Source organism: Protomyctophum parallelum (assembly GCF_964188405.1).
Source record: "Protomyctophum parallelum genome assembly, chromosome: 20".
NCBI lineage: Eukaryota > Metazoa > Chordata > Actinopteri > Myctophiformes > Myctophidae > Protomyctophum > Protomyctophum parallelum.
The window spans coordinates 16,005,295-16,030,304 of NC_139718.1; the positions used below are offsets into that span (position 1 = coordinate 16,005,295).

The window sequence follows — 25,010 nt, forward strand, 5'->3', positions numbered from 1 at the left end:
CCCAGGGTAACTTCCTGCAAAATTGCCATGCCTAAGTTGCCGTTTGGCAGACATGTGAAGTACTGGCACACCGTCCCAGACTGCAAAAACCAAAAGGCACCCACACAATGCAATTAAACAGACTCCCTATTTGTTGCTTGGCTGTGCTTGCGTGTTTCGCTGTGTTTCGTGGGTGTGTTTCACAGTTTTGTGGTGTGTGTCTTGTTGTTATGTTTGAGTGTATTCACAAAAAGACAATACGACTGTACTTTGCAATGTAATAATATGATGCCATTCTGCTGCAGAGCCAAGACCACAAACTTGGAACTCTCCGATAAGGACTAAATGGCACGGCTCTGTGTTTCAAACTCCATATATCCCACTTAGTGAGTTATCATCTCATTAAGGCAACAGTCATATCTTTCATACTTGGAGTTTAGGACTGGCCTTGGCACTGTGAGGGAGGCTTCTTACCGCGAAGAGAGAGGAATGTTATGTGCACTTTGGCAAGGTGCTTGGCCAGTAATTAGCACTCGCAGACATAACACAGGACAACTAAAGGCAAAGCTTGCTGCTCTGTACCAATATTGATTTGACTAATATTTCTCTTCATCTCACAAATCTCATACAGTACATCACATTAAAGACCCAATCCAAAATGTTATCGAACATATATTATATATACGGTTTATTTGCAAATGCTTACTGTGACATGGGCCATTCTTCATAATATGCCCCAGTTAGAATAATGTACACCCACAGAAATACACAACTGAATACTGTGAACACCGTCATGAGAGACAGAGCTATACTGCAGATGCCAGATTTCAGGATCTGAACTGAGCCATTATAATAATGTGACTAATAATATGCGACTAATTTGTTTAGTGATCCCAGTGTGTTATATTAGTTAATATTAGTTATATTGCTACTCTGCTGCTTTAAAGGGTGTAATTATTTGTGTTTAATTTTAGTAGCTCAGGACTTTGGAAGGCCATGTCGGTCGGTCTGATTGTCAGGCAAAACAGAGCCTACCTACACTACAAGGTCATGTTAATTAAAAAGGTCATATTGACAAAAGTCATATCTACTCAATGACTATGCAATACCTGGTTTGACTGTAGCAGCTATACAGTATAAAACATATTATACACTACAGGAATAGCATTAATCTGAAACAGTTGGTAGTGCCTCATGCTGTGTTGACACTCGTGGTGGTGAAGTCATTTTCAAGCCAGTGACGTGAACTTACAAACAAGTCGCCGGGACTTTTTTGTGTTACCCTTTTAGCCTAAATGTCTGAATCGTGCCGTTTACATTTCCGACTAATAAAGTACTCATGAGTCAATCATTCAAACAAACAGACACAGGTGAAGTTGAGCAAGCTTCAATCTTTTTGCCAGCGCTGACGCACAACACATGACAGGTGTCGCTGAGCCGACTTCAACTGTGTTGCAGCACTCCAATGACACAGTGTAGCGTCAATCAATCATATGCTTTTGTTTCATCATTTCCACTCCCCTCTTCTCTCCACACAATTCCCTGCTCTGTTCTGTAAAAGGAAAAAGAGCTCATTCTTTCCATTAAAATCAGTTGCCTGGGCAATTTAATGCTATCCTTTTCGTACAGTGTGGCTCGAACTGAACACCACAACACCTCAATTGTGCAATGTAGCTGGCCAGCTACAAAACGCATGGTTTTGTAGCTTGTAGCTTTTTTGTAGCACTAGTGTGAATAGTATCAGGTGGTAGAAAGTAAACACCATCTTGCAAACGGAAGGTTTTCGCCTTGATCCCCAGCGTCCTGGCTTCGTTCATGTCAAAGTGTCCTTGGGCAATTCACTGAACCCCAAGGTTGGTGCCTTGCATGGTTGCCGGCTTTGCGTCGGTGTGTAAGGGAGGTGTGTGAATGTAACGCACGTTGCAAAGTGCTTTGGATAAAGGCACTATAGAAATGCACACCACTTTACTTAACCACTTTCACGATTAAGGATTTACAAAACAATGGCAGATGTACAAGCTCAACATCGTAACACACTGTGAGCTTGTAGATAGGCAATGTTTTTGCGTGACACTGTCATAAGTTTAAAATAGGGTTTAAGTGGTTAATTATAGTTGCTGTTAGTAGGAGTTATTCTAACTGTAACAGGAGCTACTATGTAAAACATGATGCAATATGTTTGTGTATGTTCATGTGCACGTACCTGTTAAATTCATAGATGTCTTCTATGTTTCCAAATAAGGCACACACCTGCTCTGGCTGTATGGGAAGATTCCCCACATCAATGATGTGAGCCAAGTAGTCCTGATGGGAAAACACAAAGTATGGATTTAGATAAATGTCAAAATGTTCCTGAATTTCGATGCTGCCAGTTGTTATTTCTGCTACAATGTTGAGGAACCAAAACCAAAGTATTTGTTACAATTCATAATATTATGAGATGTAATGTAACAAATACTTTTGAAACAACACTCTGACTTGAAATTCTTGCCAGCAGAGGGAGTGCATGTATTGTGGAACCCACAACTATGGCTCGCTCCCCTGTTAATGCTTTGGTGTGAGATCTGTTCAAAATATCACATACCTATCACATGACATTGTGTTTGTACAGCCAGCCATGGCACTGGAGAGACTGCAGTTCATGCTGAGAGATGTGCAGCTCATGAAAAGGTCCTTAGCTTTGTTTTGTTTCCTTGTCCGGAATTCTGTGAATTCTTCGTTAAAAGCAATCGCTAATCTATTGGGGATGTGATCTTCAAACTAATGTGATCCTTTTAAGGATTTTTCCATTGACTGGGAGTCTGGCAGTGCCTCTGTTGAATGCAGACTAAAAACATTAACCACAGTCTGCCCCGCTTCCAAAACCCCAACTCCCTATGGACCAGAGGGCTATTCTGAAGAAGGGAAGAACAAATACAACACAGGCACACTGTGGCCATTCTGGCCAGATACATGCCACTATTGAGAAGACCCTCCCCGCCCCACCCACCCGCCCACCCAGCCCCTTTATCCAATTACACACTCATGTGCCATACAAATAAGTTTAACCAGATACTCAGAGGAGCAAAATGACAGGGGACAAACACACAGGCAGAGACTAAACATTCAGCACCAGTAAACAACTGTGTACACACACCCAGACTCCCAGTGATGTGGTATACATAAGGCAAACAGACAGCGATACTGACGCGCTCTCACACACACACACACACACACACACACACACACACACACCATACACTGAACAAAAAGCATTCCACTGTAGTGACAGCAATGCTGACTGGCATTCAGCAGGGCGTCTCATAGGCTCCTGTAGTCACAGTCCTCTATAGGGTTAATACCGTACACGCACGCACCGCCATTGAAGCCCTGATACACACTCACTGGCTGCTGCTTTCATGAATGACAGCCAGTGCAGTGGAAACGTTCCATTGTGTGGTGGTATCCGATAAATCAGTGAGTTAGGCCATGGAACAAATGGACTCGGCGCCACCGCCAGAGTCTCACGGAGGACGCCATCGCGAGCCGGCGCCGCCTGAGCAGAGAGCAGCAGCGGCGCCACCGCTTCACGTAGGACGCCGTCACAAGCCTACCAGGCTCGAATAGCGTTCTCATTCAACAGGGCCGAAAATTAAGGCCCGGCCTGGGCTACTGGGGTGGCCCGAGGCCCCGTCTGGCCTTTCTAATTAGCACACATTTTCTGCCCTACCTGGCCCGAAAACGTGAATATTTTCGGGACGGAAATATAACATATCCATATGTGAAAACGTCAAGAAAAAAAGAAACAAAAAAAAATAGGTCCATTATATGGGCATTCCCAGCCGATGGCCTAATACAATCCCGGTTATGCCCATATATGGACATCCCCGATGTTATCGATATTAAGCCCATATATGGGAATGTCAATATATGGCCAAATTGTGACAGTCTCGTGTCACACTTGCAAATGAACCAAGTTGGTACAACACATGGCTCTCCATATGTGGAGCTGACTATCATCATCTGGATCTCCATATATGAAGATCACGACACTGACCTCATCAAACCCTGGATATCCATACATGGTTTGACATACTAGATCTGCATATATGGAACCGACCAGCAACTCTACATCTAACCTCCACACCTGACACCAGATTAATAGTTTAACTCCTGCTTCTCAACTGTGCCATATTAAAAGGTTCTGTTGTTTAGGGGCGCCCTCAGGGTGTCCTACTGGTACTTTTGGTACTATATTTTGATGACACTACTTTTGTACCGTTTTGATTACGGGACTTTTACTTGTATGTCTACATTGCAGTACACTTTTACTTAAACAAAATGTGAGTACTTTTTCCATCACTGCAACAAGAAGAATAAAAAACAGTTGCGTTCCAAATCATCCAAGGAATGTTACGCTACGGGGGATCATCTCTGGACGCACAGAGCGCCTCCCTACATTCCTATTCCTAGAATGTGGGGTATGGACACCCTGGGTGTGTCCAGGACAGGTGTTGAGGTGGATGTAGCCTCGAGGGACCAGCTGAGTCACACAGCTGTTCTTGGCTCAACGACCCGTGATCAATAGACAAGGAGACAAGACAAACGCCAGGCGTGACACAGTGCATCCAAAAGGCAGTGGTTTTCTAACTTTCTGATCAAGTCAAGAACCCCCAGACCTCCTAGGCTCCTACCTGAAAATATATTTTATATTGTGCAAGAGACCACCCATACCAAAGATTTGGGTTCTTACATTTGTGTGTGTGTGTGTGTGTGTGTGTGGGGGGGGGGGGGTAGCTGATAAATAGGTATTTATGCCATCTTAACTTTTGCAGGTCAGTTCACTGCAGCACGGCACATCCATTTGCTGGAGGACAACACCAAAAAGAGTCCAGTTTCACGCATCTTTGACCAATTTAAATCCTAGTCTGAATTAATGAAACATATGGAATCCATTTGAGTCAATTACTAGTTGGACATATTTTATAGAGGCTACTGGACTTATATTCCCACACTGTAGTGTATGGAAAAAACAGTTGCTATGTGCCATTTCTCCAGTTGGCGTCAAGATGGACGTGTTTGTGTTGGCCGGTGAGAGACCCAGAAGGATCAAGCTGGTCTGGGACCTATAGAGCCACAACCAGACTGGGCAGGGGGCTCCTGCTCCTGTTACTGACATGGTTTGAAGTCCCGAGGAAGTCCTGGGAGTGTCCGCGTCAGGAGCACGTCGTTAGTTACCCAGACTACAGTGAGGGCACTGCCCCCCCATGCCGACCTCCCGGGCGCCAGCGCAGTCAATCACAGAGACAAGGTGAGGACAGGTGCTGGCTAGCATACCACGCCAGTCTGCCACAAAGCTGCCTCACGTGTTTAAGACATTAACATCAATAGAGGAGGCTGTAGGAAAGTGGAGTGCTCCTGTTTCTCTGTGAAGAAAGGACATGGAAGATGAATGTCCAGATACGGAGGAAAGCTGAGAGATCGCTCCCTCTGGAAGTACTTTAGAGAGACTACAAAAAGCTGGGAGATGCGATGATAGATCAGCGAGCTGCCGCACTGGGGAATCCATCCCCCTGCCCATGTCGCGCACTGCTGTAGCTCACGGCTCAGAGATGCACAGAGGTTTTTGCTATCTTTAAGCAAAGATCACAGAGCCCAAGATTGCCGCGTTCAAAGACCTGCTCTGTGTCTGGGTTCTGACTATGTTTGAACTCCAGACTTTAGCAGAGAGGCCAAGATTCCTCCAGGCTCTCTAAGATGTAGCTTTAACTGTAAAGTAAATATACAGAATGATTTATACACAACATCACAGTCAGACCATAAAAACGTGATCTGAAACAACAACAAAACCATACATAACAAACTGTCAAATATTGGACACACATTTCTGATGTAGAACACAGGAAATCAAACCGGATTCTGGAAAAACAATCAAATGGGTATTTTACGGGTGCAGGGCACATTTATGGCCACAAACACTCTCTAGGAACACAGTAGACTATTTGAATCTCAACAACCGTTAAGACCCGTTCCTTTTTTCGTCTCCTAGCTGAGAAAATCCAGTAAATCACCTAACAAAAAAAGTCTTTCAGCGCAGACATGAAGTCATAGTTTCATACCAATCCAAGTGAAACACACTTGGAAATCCCGTAAAGTTGCACTTTCTGCAGCATCAGGCGTCTGGCTCAGAGTGAATACTTGGCTAAAGGTGAAGGCCCTGAAATGCATTTGTTGGAATGGAAACTTCATGTTAAGCTTCAGCTGTCATAAAACATCACAATCCAACTCACCTCCACGATGCTGCGAAGGTCCCGCACGTACATGCGCTCCGTCTCTATGATCTCCATGACGACCCGGTCCAAGTACGTCAGATTTGGGTTGGGCGCCATGGCGTCTGCAATGACAGGCGACCCAGCGCTGTTGTTGTTCCACTGCAAGCGTATCACCCTGGGCTCCAGCTGATCTTCGGCCGGGCTCAGCTCCAGGTCTATGTCGTCCTCGCTGGGTATGGGCGGGGTGGACGAGGAGGGGAAAGCCGCCGTGCTGCCAAAGAGGCTGTGTCCGTCCCTGGACGAGTCGGAGGACAGCGTGGACACGAGGCTCACCGGACGCTCGCATTCGCCCCCGCCGCTTCCACCGGGGGGCTCCGCGCACAGCCGGCCATAACAGTCGGGTCCTAGCAGGTCCACACCTGCCTGGTCATGTTCACTGGTGGAGAGGGGAGAGCACAGCCGAGGAGATTCTGGAGGAGGGAGAGAAGAATAGGGGAGAAAAGAAATGGGGAGGTCAGTGTTTCTCAAACCTTAAAATGTTAAGGACGTTAGGATGTTATGGACTTCCAGTTTGGGATGCATTAGGCCACTGCCCCTCATAACTCAGAGAACGTGTATTTGCAAGTGCTAAGAGTTACAGATGTGTAAGGGTCAATTTGGCTCCTGACTAACAATAGTTGAGCCAGGGGATCCCGTGAGACCCTTTAAGGATCCCATAGCGTCCCCGGGCCCCACTTTGAGAATCACTGGCGGAGGTAAGTGGCAAGTCAGACTTAGAATGAATTCGATACTCACTGGGAGAATAGGCTTAAAAATGTCTAAATTGGAAACAACGGAGACGTTGTCCGGGGACGACTTCAGATCAATATAATTCATTCAAACATAGTAATTCAGTTGAGTTACTACACTGACTCCCAGCTGTAGAGCGCAGCCAGTAGTTTACTGTAAAAGGCCTTGTTCAAATCATTACTGACATTGCCTAATTACGACGCTGCACATTCTGTGGAAAACCCAGCCATTTCCTCTCGCTCCACTGACTGGTGAAGGCTTAACCTTAGAAAAACAGAGGGAGGGGAGCTGATGAGAAAAAAAGAGGGCAGGGGGACCAGGGCCTTTGTTTATATGTCTTTTTATTGGCCAACGTCTGAAATCAAGAGAAATGGAATCCATATACAATTTCACATCCTTCCTGGCCAGATGGGAAATTCTTCCCGCATAAACGTTCCCCAAATATATGAAGTCATTGCGGTATGACATCGGAGCGGTCGGTGGCCACTGTGCATAGCACTCGATTTCCTTAAATATTTGAAAGGTCTACGGGTCAAAGCCATTTTACAAAGTCTAAAGAAAAAGGACTTTTTGTTGTGCAATTTGACTTTAGACTAATAAATGTATCTTTTTTAGTTTTTTGTTGCTTAAGTCAAGTCTGCGATGTGGAGAAAACGGGTTGATAAGCCTAATTTATGCTCCGTTACACAATGCTGTGTGAGAAGTCGGAAATAGCAGACCTTCAAACTCACAGCGCACCGCAACGTGTTGTGAGCTTGTAGGTCTGATATTTTCAGCTTAGATCTGCTATTTCTGATGCGAGCCGCGGTCGTACGATGAGGTATGAATCAGGCTGTGGCCTGCAGACAGACTATGTCATCATGGGCATGTTTGGAACAGGTTCTTACAGCACAGTGTAGCAGTGATGACAAATTGTAGACTTAATGATTAAGGCGGTAGTTATGTACGTCACTGGCAGGCAAGCAACAGCAACAACACAGGCCTGTTGCTGCAGAGATAAGCAAGGACACAGCGCCTTAGGAAGCATATGATCTTCATCGGACAACATAACATATCGTATATCATCTAATGTAAATAATGAACCAAACTTTCCAGGATATGGGGAAAGAAAATGTCTTTGCACATTTCTAATAGAGAAATAAACAGAATCGAACTTCCTCTCTATTTATGGCCGCACGCACACACTTCCCTCCCGGCATCTTTAAACTTTCCATGAGTCAGTACTGAGCTCACTGCATTCTGTACCGCTTGGCCCACAGTACACAACAATCCAGTGTGATCGGCATCAACAGCGTTCCCATGCCAAGCCTCTCGGAGGACAGCGGATGAGCTGGCAGGCCGAGTGACCACTTGAGAAACGCAGGGTTAAAGCTCCATGACAAGCCGTGGGTTTGGCCTGGGGCCAGCAGGAAGGGAGTGTAGTGGGAAGCGGCTGTACTCACTGCGGGAGTTAGAATGAGGACGCTGTTTTCCCTCACTACTACTCCCGTCTTGTCTTTACTTTTGGTTTTGAGTTGTTCTGAGTCAGCCATTTCGAAGCTCCTTCGCGCTATTCCTCCCACTCCTCCTCCAGCTCCACTCAAAAAAGATGCTGTGGGTATAGCACTAAAAGACCATGGGCGACTCAGCAGCTGTAACCAGAGTCACGTTAGCCAAGTTTCAGTCTGAGCGCACCGGTTCACAACTGTCGGTTTGAGCTTGAAGTGTTTTAGACAGACAGTTTGTCTGGCCTACAGAGCACCTATAAGATTATTCTGAATTGTCTACTACTGTACACACTGCCATACTGAATAAACTTTATATTTTATTACTGCTAGATTTCAACTTTATTACGCCTGGGTTTTTTTTACATCTTATTTATTGTTTTTATTACTGTTAGCACAGTCTGGCAGAGCATGTCAGACCAACATTTCACTGTGCACAACATTCTTCTTGAATCTTGACCTACCAGCTGATAGTAGCTGCGTGGTCCCAGCTCAAGACAAGACCAGACATAACAAACAAACTGCCCCGTGCTAAAGCACGAACACTGTTGGAAACCATGCCTTATCCAGATGTACGCATGACTTACTATAACAGTAAACTTTCACAGTAAGCCACAGCAGCAGCTCTGCCACTTCAAGCCAGAATCCCTACGTTTTATGTCCTACCTGGCATATGAACCAGAATCACCAGATCTCTAGCGATTCTGTCGCTCTGCCAGGACAAAATCCCTGCTTGGCAAGGGGATATATTGTGCTTCCCCGCTTGGCCATGCAGATATATTGTGCCTCCCTGCTTGGCAAGGGGATATATTGTGCTTCCCTGCTTGTCCATGGGGATATATTGTGCTTCCCTGCTTGTCCATGGGGATATATTGTGCTTCCCTGCTTGTCCATGGGGATATATTGTGCTTCCCTGCTTGTCCATGGGGATATATTGTGCTTAGCTGCTTGTCCATGGGGATATATTGTGCTTCCCTGCTTGGCCATGGGGATATATTGTGCTTCCCTGCTTGGCCATGGGGATATATTGTGCTTCCCTGCTTGGCCATGGGGATATATTGTGCTTCCCTGCTTGGCCATGGGGATATATTGTGCTTCCCTGCTTGGCCATGGGGATATATTGTGCTTCCCTGCTTGGCCATGGGGATATATTGTGCTTCCCTGCTTGTCCATGGGGATACATTGTGCTTCCCTGCTTGGCCATGGGGATATATTGTGCTTAGCTGCTTGGCCATGGGGATACATTGTGCTTCCCTGCTTGGCCATGGGGATATATTGTGCTTCCCTGCTTGGCCATGGGGATATATTGTGCTTCCCTGCTTGGCCATGGGGATATATTGTGCTTCCCTGCTTGGCCATGGGGATACATTGTGCTTAGCTGCTTGTCCATGGGGATACATTGTGCTTCCCTGCTTGGCCATGGGGATACATTGTGCTTAGCTGCTTGTCCATGGGGATACATTGTGCTTCCCTGCTTGGCCATGGGGATATATTGTGCTTCCCTGCTTGGCCATGGGGATATATTGTGCTTCCCTGCTTGGCCATGGGGATATATTGTGCTTAGCTGCTTGGCCATGGGGATACATTGTGCTTCCCTGCTTGGCCATGGGGATACATTGTGCTTCCCTGCTTGGCCATGGGGATACATTGTGCTTCCCTGCTTGGCCATGGGGATACATTGTGCTTCCCTGCTTGGCCATGGGGATACATACATTGTGCTTAGCTGCTTGGCCATGGGGATACATTGTGCTTAGCTGCTTGGCCATGGGGATACATTGTGCTTAGCTGCTTGGCCATGGGGATATATTGTGCTTCCCTGCTTGGCCATGGGGATATAGATACAGTATATTGTGCTTGAGCTTCTGGCAGTACTACTTGGTGTTGACTGTTGACACCTACAGCCAGTAGGTGTCAACAGTCAACACCAAAGTCAAAATGTCTCAATCGAACAGAGGAGTTTGTCCACCTCCAACCGCTGCAGATGTAATATAGTTGTATTAACAAACTATACAGATGGTTAATTAAGATGTTTTATAAATTAAGTACCAGATTGGAGTTTTGAGTCCCAGTTCTATACAGACGGACACCCGGCCTCATACGACATGCACCAAAATGCGTATTTTGCCCAAGCACGCTTTTGTCAGCATGTCAAACTTGTTTTCAATGTTTTTAATGCCAACATTGACTTGTTTTCAATGTTGAGTCTACATGGCCCATTAACCCACATCCCATCGTCGTGATGTCGTCCCCTATACTCATAATTTGTCACTTGCTCAGGTGAGAATGTCACCCCGATAGTCTGAGTGCACCACACACACATACACACACACACACCACTAGTGTGAGGCTGTGAGTGCAGCGCTGTACCAGTCCACTGAGTGACTTTGTTGAAACAGGCATTGTGGAGGAATGCAAATGACCTTGTAAACATGTGGGTGGCTGATAAGCGGAGGGCTAGCTGGCCCACTGCGCTGCAGGGCCAAGTGTTTCCATCCTGCTGCACTTCATCAGGACAAAGAGGGTGGACCTCATGATCAGCTCCAAGTCTGAATCAGTGTTGCCATTCCATTGTGTTTTTGTAAAGTCACTTGTAAATATTGATAGTAGCTGGTTACAGTTTTGGCAGTTTGTTTGCTTATTTGGGCATTCTACCTAATGTTGTTTAAACCAGTGGTTCTCAAACATTTTCATGTCAAGGACCGCCAAATTAATATGCATTTGTCCACAGACCCCCATCTGAAAAGATTTTGTGCCAGGGACTGCCATACAAGATGTGTGTATAAAGTGTCTACAGAGGCTGCCTGTCGAAGGTATATTGGGAGTTTGTTCCACATCGATCAGGGGGGGGGGGGGGGGTGGTTTGGGATATATCTAGGCAGGCAGACGTGTAAATGGTAAATGGTGCATTTATATAGCACCTTTATCCAAGGCGCCTTACATAGATTGTGCATTACATTCACCCCTTCACACACACACATTCATACACAGCACATCAGGTGCAATTAGGGGTTCAGTGTTTTGCTCAAGCACACTTTGACACCAACCCGGGTTCAAGCTGGCAACCTTGCGGTTGCCATCCAGCCACTCTGCCCCTGAGCCACCACCGCCCTGACATGTACGTAGGAAGGTGCAAGACCATTGAGAACTTTATAAACAAGTGAAAGAATTTAAAAATCAATCCCAAAAACAACCGAAAGCCAATGCAATGAAGCTAAAACTGGAGCAATATGTTCTCTCATCTTAGTTTTAGTTAAAACTCTGGATGGATTGATGTTGTGGAACACATTCCAATCAGACAACAAACAGATGTTCTGCCCGGTGCCACTTAGCGATGTCAGCATCTGCCAACAGTTATCCCTGATCCATCCCCGAGGGATCCACCACTGGCACTACCCTGTTCATTACCCCCACCCCCCAATGGGCTCTAAACACAAGCATAACACTCTGCCACGCTCAAACAACATTCCATTTACTGACAACACGTTTTAAATTGGATTAATTAGTAATAATCAGGACACCCCACTAGCTGAGCGGTTAGGCCACATCCCACATGGAAGTAAATGCTCCAAGCAGCCAGTCTCTGGTTGGATTCCTGGCTGCTCAGACGGTTTGCTGCATGTCATTCCTTTACTCTCTTTCCTGACTATATCCACCATCAGACTGTTTGCTGCATGTCATTCCTTTACTCTCTTTCCTGACTATATCCACCATCAAATCATCTTAAAAGACCCATATTATACTTTGTGATACGGTGGTGTCGAAGCGGAAATAGCCGATTTACACGCATCGCGATATGTTGTGATCTTGTAGATCTGGTATTTTAGCAAATTCTGCAAATCTTGTGTTAATGTTAAATCATGTTCACCTATTTCTCCTAATGGGGATGGCAGGTTGAAAGTGGTAAAAAATAATAACAATAACAACATTTTGAATTTGAAGGACCCAGTTCCATTAGAGAGAGCAGTCATCTCTCACCCATTCTACTGATGCCATGGGTTTTTGCCAATAAGCATAAAGAACAGCTGATCCGCTGTCTTTTTTTACCAGCTTAGGAAAGAGAGAACAAACGACTTCAAGCCAATACATGTGTTTTGTACAGATCTCTTGCTCATAGTCAAAACAGAACATCTCCTCACAGGTGCACACATTCTTAGCGTGCTTCAGGGTCACACACACACACACACCCTACCATTTCATCTCACAGGTTTCAAAAGGGTGATAACCGTGTGTCAACCGCATAATCGGTACTTTTTAACACTTTAAATGGTAGATACAATTGCCACACAGATCAGTTGCTAAGCACCGAAGGCAAAGCAGACAGCCGATGTACAGGATAGATAGAAGTACTCCTTTTTACGCAAGTAAAAGTAGCAATACCAAAACATGAAAATACTGTTAACTTGCAGATTAACTACTTTCAAATAGCTGAAGTATAAAATAGGGCACTCATTTTAAACATCATTGAAACAATGAACTATGTCATTATACCTTATTAGACTAGGTTTTCACAGTTCATCATTTTGGAAATATTCAAATTTTCCCCTTACGCACAAGATCGGTATCGGCCATCAGCCAATCATGAGAAAAACAATATGATATAATCATAATTACATAAAAGGAAAAATTGGCCTCTGATTTTTGTGAATGTGAATGTACCTCAAAATTCTCAGTAAATGTACTTAGTTACTTTCCACGACTGATAAGAGGGCTTATGGTTTTATCTCCATACAGATGGGACATGTGTAGGCAGGACCAGTAGATTTGAGGACAGATGGTGATCCAATGCATCTATGCCTTGTTACAATGGCAGAGAGGACAAAGTTGCAAAATGTTCTTGCATGTCACCTAGGAGTGGGTGATTTTCCAAACTTTCCATAATCCTTTGGAAGTGTGGATTTGCAAGAATATTTGCATTTTTTATGAATAGCTCCTGGTCCTTCCTTCCCAGCCGGTCTATCACCATGTGTGCTGTGCTGCATGAGAGTTTGGAAAGGAAATGTTCATGAGAGCTACTATACTAAGTACATGTTCCGAAATACTAAAATATCATCCATAGCCAAGTTGTGGACTCAAATATCGACAAACCACAATTTCAGGCCAAACACAAGACAAAGCCCCTATTTGTTTCAACCTGGCATGTAATCATTAACTTAAAGACATAACCATTAACAAAGTCAAGGTGAGGGAGATAGTATAGTATTTAGAGACAGACATCACATTAACCTCAATAACTCAATGACAAAGCTTTGGAAGTCAACCTTTTTTTGTGTAACAGCTTAGATGCTTATAGGATAAGCTTCATATTGTATGAATGTTGTTGCTTTTTTTTAGAAATTCCAGACAGTATTCCCTCTTAACCCCTCATTACAATTCTTCAAATTCCAGTTTGCCGCCTGTTAAGCACAGGTTAACATTACAGACAAAGGCATGTTAACGCTACAAGCAGGAGCTCTGCTTCTTCTCTTTGTTGCTTCCCCGAATCCACGAGCCCCTGGCAAGTGGTTGGCTTTAATGGAGCGTTGCTATAGGCTACTGCAGTGACTCCCAAACAATGGGACGGGACCCAGTTTTGGGCCACAGACTCGCTTTTATGGGTCGCAAGTAATGTTTCCTACATTTATTTTATCATTATTTACACAATATTTTTTAATATATATATATATATATATGATTTTTTTTATTGTGGATATATATAGAGATAGAGATAGAGATAGAGAGAGATTTATATAAATTCAATTAGAAGCGTTCTGTGAAATGAAAAGAATTGCAAATGCTTTGTGGTTAATAATTCATGATGATTTTTTGTAAAGTTGGGTCCCGGGCCAGGGAGACACCAAATCGGGCTACTGCACAGCATACATGTCAGTAAACCGAGCGATCAATGGAGTGTAGAACCAGTCCAAACGAAACAGTCTGATTTATTAAAGCCCAAAGTCTGGAAGCATATTCCCTCAATGGGGAAACATGTCAGCGTGAGGAATAGCCTGGCTGATTTAGTGTGAACGCTTCAGTCTCAGGGTAGAAGGATAAAGCTGTGTTTTCATAGCCGACGGCAGGTAAGACGTTCACCCACAGAGTACTGTACAGGGGGGAGGGGGGGGGGGGGCACGGGGTGCTTGATGAGTAACTTGTCTAGAAACAGATGTATAAAGTCTAGGATTGTTTCCATTCCAGGCTCGAGTTATCCGACAACCGACAACACAGCCGGCCAATATATTCGTTTGACGATGACCTCATGGTTATATGCAGTGTGTTCCCTAATAAGGCAGTGGCAGAGGTATAGAAACGGAGGCTCTGAAATGAACACCTCTCAGCAGCACCTACTTATTAGTCTCTCTCTGGGAGGCAACAGCTCCTTGTAAATGACAGTGATTTGTCTATCATAGACTGTCTTATTAGCCAGGCCTTTATGTCACGGATACAAAAGACTACCTGCCTGTATTATGGAAAAAATTTATAACCCATGTAATGACGATATTTGCACGTCTTAGGCAATGACAGGAGAGTAGCAAATATGTTACTATGCTCCTCCACTGTCGTGTTCTTCGGAATGCAAAAAGACGTAAGTGTTCCAACCACTGCAATGCACTTTTTACCACAGAGTTGTTAGTCCAATAATGCTGGACTCTTACTGTAAAAAATAGGCTACAATGGTCAAACTTTATAATATCATGGACAACCAGTTTGGCATGCATTCGTTCACAGACCCCCAGACCCCACTTTGAGAAGCACTGGGCTACACAACATAGGTCACATATTACGCCAGTGTTAGCTGCTCTACAAGGCTGTCACTCGCCTAGTGGTGAGAGGAAATAATGTACACCCCTACTCCATGTGTATGTACCACCGGAGCTTTGCATGGTAGATGTTGTCGTAGGCGTCGTTGGTGCCTCGACCTTGACCCTTATTTGCTTGGAAATCAAAGGACCCTCAGTAACACTAGAGATGCTGCACCCAAGCCACGCGCTCTGTATAATCATAGATCATCAGATCTGCTATTTTCGCTGTTTCGGAATGTTTAGAAGTTTGCACAATTTGTGAAATATTGTTTTTGCCTGACAAATTGGGATGTCAGGTTAAAGGTGGTTAGACTTTTGTGACATTAACTTTTTGACTGGGACAAAAACAAAAGTCCAACTCTGATCCAAGTCAAACATATAGTTGTTATCACTGTGGCAAACAGATGCTGTTGATGGTGAAGCATCAATTCCAGATTTTATCCCATTCATGCTGTGTATAGTTGTCTCCACCAGGCCGAAGGCATGGGGAGAGAGTATGTTTTGCACTCCGTCCGTCCGTCCGTGTGTGTGTGTGTGTGTGTGTGTGTGTGTCCGTCCGTGACCAGCTAATCTCGGCCACCGTTAACCCGGTCGATGCCACATTTTGCACACACACTCCCTGGATGCCAACGATGAACCTCTGCCCCAAACTTTCCAGAACGGCCTGTTATAGCGCCACCAGGAGGCCGCTTTGTGCAAAACAAGTTTTTGCACAGCACACCTACAGATTTTGTCCAAACATCACGCAAATTGGTACAGTCTCTCTAGAGCCATTCAACGAAACCGGTCTTTCAGATTTCTCAGACTCCATCCTGATTGGTTAAGATTGGCTTCCAAATTTCACAGGAGTGCTCAGTTTCAAACAAAATGCTGCAAATCATGAACACATCGCGTGATTTCCGTGAAATTGTGCACCCACATTCCCACTAGGCCGAGGACGAAATGCCACATGAACAATTTCAACTCAGCCTCAAGGTGGCGCTATAACTGGCCGAAAAGTGTTTTTACCTCTAACTGCACGGATCTGTGGATAACCTGGTGGAGACCTGTGCCCAGAAGGGCACTTTTTCTAGTTTAGAAATGTATTGTTGCTGATGCATGAGCACAAGTGTGAGATCGGGTGCCAACTAGTAACTGCAGGTAGAGGAGTCATACGGGTGTGTCTCGTACTAGTTATGAGGACAGGTCATCTACTGGTGCTTTCTCATCATTATTAAACACTGAATCACAGAGGTTGGCAAGATTGGAGATGAGTTGAACAACATTGATGAGTTCAGAGAGGAGGTTGACTGGAAGTTCTCACCTCATGTTCTATCAAGCTTCTTAACAAGGTGGAAGAGTTTCATCATCGCAGTCGGTAATTCATATATCAGGCCTTGTTCAGACTGGCTGACTAAATCCTGCTCAAATCTGATTCACTCATCAGATTGAACATTGGAGTCAGGTTGGTTTTATGCAGTTAATTTACAAATATCCGTTTCCACGTTTTACGCTGATCAGACTTACAATCAGCCCGATTCAAATCTGGATTGGCCAAATTTTTAATTTGGGCTGCCAGACTGATCATAGCATAAGCATTTTTATTATACTCAGTGAGTCTTTTAAACCATTCCTATACCGTTTTTGAACGTGACTTGTGATATTATTGTTACCAATACACCTTGTTTCTTATCACTAAATCTAACTTGGTATTTTGTTTGAATCTACTTTATTATGCCATCATTTTTATGTAGAGTGTGGCAATAAAACTGTCCCATGCCAGCAGCTACTTCAGCTGGGCAGACATGTGGAGTAGTTTGCATCAGGATCTGAATCTACTTTGCATGAACTGATGATGATCAGTTAGACTTTATTCGTAGCAACAAGTTAACAACATGTGTGTTGCAAATTGCAACCCACAGTGAACGTCATGCTGTAGCTACAGTTGTGGCTTGTGGTTTTGTCAGAGAAGTATACGTAAACTTTAATCAGAAAGCACTTTTAAAAAAATAGTTACAAGGTGCAAATATCACAATACATATAATAATATACATAATAATAATAATAACAAATAATGATGAATAAAAATAACTAAACAATATAAAACCCATTATAAACCACATAGAAAGAAAAACTAAGGTCAGATGGTTTCAGAGAGTTGATCACCCTTAGTTTTGAGTCTAAAGTGTTTTTGGGAAAGATCTCACATTGGCAAGTGGATGCAGTGAGATGTAGAGCCGGGCTAGGCTCAGGCTGTCTAGTGCTTTATAAGTGCTTAAAAGGATTTGAAAATCGTTTCTTCAACGAGCAACCGGTGCCAGATAGGAGAGGCCACTCTGAAGCTCGATTCACACTTTATCGCACGGAAATAGGAGACTTACAACCTCAAAACGTGTCATGGATGTGACACGTTGTGAGCTCGTAGTTTTCACCGTGCGACACAGTCGTGTGACGCCGAAGCATAAATTAGACTTGACACACACACACACACACACACACACACAAACACACACAAACACACACACACACACACACACACACAACTGCCCTTCTGAACATGTGCATTTGCGTCAGTGTCACAATTCCTTTTCCAGTGTGGACACGAACCACAACGATAAACAACCGCAGCTTGTAGGGACTCGGAGGAGGGGGAGACCTAACCCTACAGCAACGACACATGCCTTTACCTGCCTTGCACTTTAACCCTGGCTTCAGGGTACATGTTCACCTATTCACGCCGACTCGAGCTCACAGTGAGTCACAGCTAAGACGAAACCACTGTGTTGCGTCCTGCCCACCAGGCAGACACTGGCTTGATCATGTTACAATAATGATGAATATGCCTGGAAAAACAATAAAAGGTGCTTACACCTTGTTGACTCACAACATTAATAAAATTGGGTAAACAGAGAGGCGATGCATCATGGCAGTGCATGGCACGCAAAAGCCTCCCTGATAACCCACTGCTGTTCACTTCAGACACAAAACCATTCTACAAGACATGATTAGTCTGGGAATGATGGGTCTACAACACAAACACTAGTCTCTTCATCAGGATTTATGTCTCCAATAAAAGCACTCTCTAGTCCACACGGTCCCGACAAAAAGAAATACAATAAAATAAAATAAAATCACGTCACCGGGACATTCCTGACGTCCGTGCATCTGGTTCTCCTTACAGTGTGCTCTCTCACAGAGTCACCATATTGTGGAGATTCCCCACCACCAGTCAGTCGGTCATAAACACAACTTTCGCCTTCCACATTAAAGCCTGATTTATAATTTATACTATGTATGACGGTGAAGCATGGATGAAATAGCAATAGCCGATCTAAACTAAACTAGCAACACACTGCCACGTCGTACTGTAAATGATGCATTAATGCAAACAAGAATTGGCTCTAGCTGCTCATGCTAAATGGCCCTTTCTTGTGTCTACTACGCCATTTACGTAGTAGACCAAGAGGGGGATGGGGGGGGGGGCTTCTCACAGCTTATAAAAGCAGGCGTTAATCAGCTCACTCATCATCTCAGAGGCGAGGGGACCCGGCGTTAAACTGTTTTCCTTGGGGATACAGAAGGAATCATGTTATCACGTTAAACTGTTTTCCTTGGGGATACAGAAGGAATCATGTTATCACGTTAAACTGTTTTCCTTGGGGATACAGAAGGAATCATGTTTTGCACCACATCTCAATAAAGCTTTTCCGATTTCCTCAAGATACAGTCGCCCGCCCCCCACTGGCTCTCTACACCTCCCACCCACGGAGGTTGATTTAGGATGGAGAGAGAAGTGGGGTCTGTGGGGAGATCCAAATTCAACTGAATTTGAATTGAATAGATAGAAGAGAGAGAGAGAGAGAGAGAGGGCAGAGAGAGAGAGATGGAGAGAGAGAGAGAGAGAGGTGGGCCAGGGGTAGTTTGTAGTTTATCCCCTTGTGAAAGGCTCCTCCCCACCTGACAACGGTGAATGGCAGGAGTGCAGGGGGCTCATGCACAGAGGGTGACAGAGGATTAGGGTTCGAGTCTCTGCAGACCATTATCACGCAGCGGGAAACACAACAATAATGACAATAACAACTGATGCCCCCCCCACCGACCCTACAGGCAGTGGAGTTTGAGGCATTTTGAAAGTTTCTGCTTCCGACTGGATTTTGTTTTATCAACGCCTCCCTCTGTGACCTTGCGAGGACCTTTACATACCGTGATCCCTTACAACCTTATTCTGGGGCAGATATTCACCAAAAATAGCGAGTCTACAAGCTCACAACACTTGTAGATTGGCTATTTTTGGCAAAGAGATTGATAGATTGTAGAGGGAAGAAATTGGATGATCAAGTTTAGAGCCCTGGGGGACTCCGGTGGTTTAAGTGGTTAATAGTTAACATGAAGGTCAGTAAATAAACCACTGTGGACAAACAGGGACTAGGCACACATACATACATGTTGGACTTGCATTCTACAGACAGACACGGTAAAAATATTGTGTTGGGAAGTTTGGGGGGAAATTCCTCTGTTCAAAAGTGAAAGTACTGTGTGATTGATGTGGGTTGAAATTGCAACTCAAATTATTGCATTTGGTGAAACAACCACAAAGGAATTTTTATTTTATTTTATCTGGGTCATAAAAACTGAAAACTGAACCATTTACTGTACATCACAGACTCATTTAAAAATCATTATTATTGCATGATCAGCCAAAGTGGAAATAAACCCAAATGTTGTTCTAATGCTAAAATGATTGTTTGGTTTGGTGTGTTAAGGTCAGGGTAAGTGTCTGGGAGCTCAATGAGATAGTGTGACCTGTAAGTTAACTCCCTGTAACTCCCAGGATTGGAGGCTGGAGCGTGTCGAAATTGGTTATCTGTTCAGATTCAGAAGCCGTGACCTAAAAGATTTCCCTGTGAATTACTATTGCTATAGTGGCTGCTGAACTGTAATCTTATCATAAAACATAGGCACGACAGAATATGCTTAAGCGCCAGGAAGATTGTAGGACTCAAACTTGTAATTTACACCAATAAAAGTCGAGATTTGAAAAAGGTTTGCTGACACCTTTCAAAGAGGCTGAGTCAATCACTGCAATAAAGACAGGCTGGGGATCTCTCCAAAGTACCTGTAAAGATAAAGCTAACTCAAAAGGCTCACGTTTAATCCTGTGAACTTCTCTTGTGCTCTCGGCCTCCGGATCTTAAAGCTTCCCGCAGTGCCCACTGACCTCAGTCCATAGGCATGTGATGATCCACTTAAGGAAGGTCCGCCATTCAACACGCCTATACCCCACCAAGAGGCCCCCTGTCAGACCTGGGGCCGGTCCACACTCGCAATAGTGTATAGCTTGCATGCTTAAAGTGAATGGCACATCGAGTGGCAAATCGAGTGGCAAAGCAACATGCAAAGTGAGTTTAACATTGTTTAATGTTGTTTAATGCAATCAGATATGACTTTTCTGTGTGGATGTATGGGCTGTCAAGGCCAGAAAGTAGTTTTTTGCCACTCAGTAAGCGTTCCTGCATAACTTCCTGGTTTGACGATGATGTCACACGCATACTCTATTCCTCAGGACAACACACACACACACACACACCCACACACACACTCACTAGAGCCCGTCCGATGCCAGAATTTTTCGATTTTGGAGAGTCCTAGACCACCGATTATTATTATTATTTTGACCGATATGTTGTCAAAAAGTGCAACATTTTCTAATCAATTTGAAAAAAATCTAAACTAATTTGTTTAGTTTCCTTTTGAGAACATCTAGAATATATTTAAACACTTGCCCAGTTAACAGCTCTTACATGAGCAATTACATGACCAAAATATATGGACTGAAAGGTTGAAAGTGGTAAAAAAAAAAGAAAAAACGGGACAAATCAGGTGCGTAACTGCTGATACTGTCGTCACAAAAGTCAAATAATGACGTGGCGTGACAGATAGGTTGGGCTCTAACTCACACATGTCACGTACACACACAAACACACCCACACATCTGGGGCCTGATGTAGTCCTGAGGTGTGAGTCCATTGTAGACTTTACCACCAGGCCAACAGTCCACAGCCATGCTACATTCCTGTTAGCACCTCTCTGGAGGGTCCACATGCACTGACAGCTGTGTGGAGGGCAGATGCCACAACTAAGGGACACTGCCATCAGCGCACATGAACATTCATGTTTACTGTGATAGGAGGAGGAAGAGATACAACTCCAGAGTCCAGCCTACCTTCTTTTAACCAACTTTATAAATCCTTTTAATACAATAGTGTTGAGCAGAGCTAAAAGGACTTTGAAGGATAAATATCACACCATCAATGGAGCGCTTTATTCAATGCGGACAAACAAGTGCCTGTGATGTGTCCCCCCCCCTATCAGAACCCTGGACAAAGACAAGACAAAGCAGCAAGGTCAAAACTGAGTTATGTTTGCTCAAAGCAGAGCATACACTGTCATTTAGTTGTTTGAACTTGTCATGTGAGTGACAAATAAACAGCTTAGAAACTTTTAATATTGAATCTCACCAGCATCATCATGCAGAAGAGTGTTCAGACACTTTGTCAGAGGAGACGGTGTCACATGCGTTGTTCATTATGTGCCCCAACACTTGAGCATACACCGCAATGCAGAGGTTTAAGCTCCTATAACATATGTTTGGTGCATACCATACCATGATTACCATCATGGTAAATTGTGTTAAAACATTGCATAACACTTGACTGCACGTAAACAGTTACGCAACAGGCTAGGAATGAGTTTTACAGACTCAAATGAGATTCTGAGAGGCCATCTGACAGCAGCCTGTAACTAATGTGTTTAATCCACTGGAAGACTTCAATGGGAGGAATGCTATTGTACAAGGCAATAAAATAATTTACATTGAAATAAATGGGTTTTGTGGGGAGTGCAGGAGTCGACGGGCCGAACAATGAAATTAAATACAGCGACTGTAGTTCTGTACAAATTCCACAATATCACAATACACAGATCTACTTAAATATAGATGCAGAACCCGGTATGCTGGTGGTGCAAATGTCCAACCCTAGTCGTTCAGGTTTTTCTGCTACAGCATCTCCTTAAAGCAGCAAGTGACTAATGTTACCCAGAAGTGGTTCTTTTCAAATCTTTTGTGCACAATTAAGGCACACCAATGGGCAAGTCAAAAATCTCAAGTCGCTCCTCAGTATTCACAGCGCAGATAGCAGATCTACAGATCTACAGGCTCACAATGAATTCATTAAAATAGCAGATCTACAGGCTCACAATGAATTCATTAAAATAGCAGATCTACAGGCTCACAATGAATTCATTAAAATAGCAGATCTACAAGACTACAGGCTCACAATTAATTAATTTGTGAAGAAGAAAAAAAATTCACCCAAAATAGGGATGCCAGATTCAAAGTGGTTAAAGTGTGTGTGTGTGTGTGTGTGTGTGTGTGTGGGGGGGGGGGGGAATAAGTGCGCACAAATACTGAGTAACCCATTTTGGGCGGGAACCCCTTTTGGTGTAAGCATTATGTTATGCTTTAGCTATTGAAAAATAGCAGAAAAATCGAAGAACGACTGACAGAAACATAGCTTTTTCAGAAAACTGTCAGGATTTAGAAAACATTTATAGAATCGTTCCCAGGTCAAAATGGGTTAAGTAAATTAAAACAATTATTACGGTACATAGTATAATCATTAATGATAATGTGTCTCACAGGACATCTGGACATGTGTTGTGCCCACCATTTAGGAAGCACTGCTACAGCCCATTAAGCAGTGGAGGCGTTGCAGTGTGTGTGTGTGTGTGTGTGTGTGTATGTGTGTGTGTGTGGTGGGGGGAGCTCCGGTTAACAAGCTCACTCAGGGGTGCAACCATCCCTGAATCCACAACCCCTATGCCCACTGGTCTGGAAAAGCTGCAGTCAATGGGGATGATCCATCCATCCCACAGGACCCTCTTTAAAGCTGTACATTCTGCAGACACAGACACATTCCATGCCCAGGGTTAAGTAGGTCAGAGGGAGCCCTTATCTATCTGCCGTGTGTTTATGTGAGCAGCGCGGTGCCCGGCCCGCCTCAGGTTGGCTGCATGGTGAATGGGTGAAGTCAGCTCTCTTGAGCTGACAGACTGGGACCGGGATGGACGTCAGCTTTTGACATGGACATGTCTCATAGTTTGGGGTTTCAGAGGATGATTACAGTCGTACTGGTTTGCCAAGGAGTGGCCATGCACAACAAAACAAACGTTTTATTGACAATACAGCAGACTCACATTTGAGTAAAGTTAAAATGAAAAGGCTAAGGACATTTTAGGCTTTCAATGACAATGAAGTAGGCATGAATAGGGAAAAAACTTAAACTCTTAACTAGAATCACTCATGTATGATTCTACATTACAACCTAGGTGAGGTGGGTGCGTCATGTAGCAGCGCTAAAATGTTTACATCATGCCTACCACAGTGACATTACACGCATCGAGAATGCCCCCTGGGTTCTGTTTCAATGGCGCGGTCACTTCACAAACCCTCTGGCTCTTGTGACTCCCTGAGGTGAGGTGGAACTAGATAGTCTCTTTAATTGTTTACCTTGACACAGAGCTGAGGCTTCCCCTTAACGCATGCATTCCTCCTGCCTCTTTAAACTACATCAACTCACCACCTCATGTGGACACAGCATTCCAGCTGCCCTGACTGAGAGTTTAAAGCTGCATTCCATAACATTTTTTAGTGAATAAAACTTTACTTTGCCTAATCTGCATGGTAGAGCATGTACAATCACTGTGGTTGTACATGAATTTGGTCTCCCTGGCCTGCTCTTATATTGAGAAATTCTGATGTGGAACTTCCCGGGGGCAAAAAAATGCATTCTCTCTCCTGAGCAATCAGACATGCTCTATGAGCTCAGTGGTTTACATTTCTGCACTTGCACAGGATACCCGGATTTGAATCGCGGGTAGGACATGAATCTTACAGATTTAACCAACACTGACCCAACTCCAACTGGTCCACAAACAAAGCAATCCAAAAATGTCTTGAGTAAAGATGTCAGGCGAGCTTGGAGTTTGGAAACGAGCTGTGAGAACATGCACCCTGAGAAGCTATGCGACCTTTTGACGGACGGAGAAACACAAATCTTCACGAGGGCGGCACACGTTTTCCCCCCAGCCAGCGGCCTCTTTTGGCCACGGCTGAATCAAAGGGACGGGCGGAAAAGGAAAAAGGGAACCATTGACACATCGGTATTCTCCAGCCAAAGTGGAAGTCAAGCGCCAAATGTGTTCAGTAGAGAGAGAAGGGCCAGAGAGAGAGAGAGAGAGGGATAGGAAGGGGCGGTGGTGGGGGTGGAGAGGCACAATGTGGACATGCAGATACAAAGAGGCACTGTGTCAATGCTGCAGTGGACCTCTGATGCTGAAGATAATGAACAGTGAAATAATATGTAATTTGAGCGAGTGCCCCCCAGCGTACAGGGAGTTGTTGCACGATGGATTTGTTGGGGATTTCAACACTTTTCGGTTTTTATGTCTGGGTACACTGAGTTTTCAGCTGTTTAAAGGAGGGGGGGGCGGGGACTGGCCCACTTCCATAGCCACACAAAGAGCCTCTCTACCAGCCTAGAAGACGTAGGAGGGACGTTCCACTGCTCACCGCTTCTTACCCTTAAAGAAACGCTGGATTTCCTCTGTACTCTCACTTCCAGCACGTTTCCACTTACCTCTGCTGCACTTCAGCTGCTGGAATCAACATGTTGACCACTTTATAGCAC

At 44.3% G+C, this 25,010-nt stretch overlaps 1 protein-coding gene across 1 annotated transcript in view; it reads right to left on the bottom strand.

Moving 5' to 3' along the window:
• Positions 1-25,010, bottom strand: part of LOC310877667 (pleckstrin homology domain-containing family G member 3) — a 47,741-nt gene that overhangs the window by 16,717 nt on the left and 6,014 nt on the right. The window contains exons 3-4 of the mRNA XM_083791618.1: positions 6,249-6,700; positions 2,183-2,283 (exon numbers count right to left, since the gene is read on the bottom strand). Coding sequence (XP_083647744.1) covers positions 2,183-2,283; positions 6,249-6,700 — 553 coding nt within the window. The remainder of the gene's footprint in view (positions 1-2,182; positions 2,284-6,248; positions 6,701-25,010) is intronic.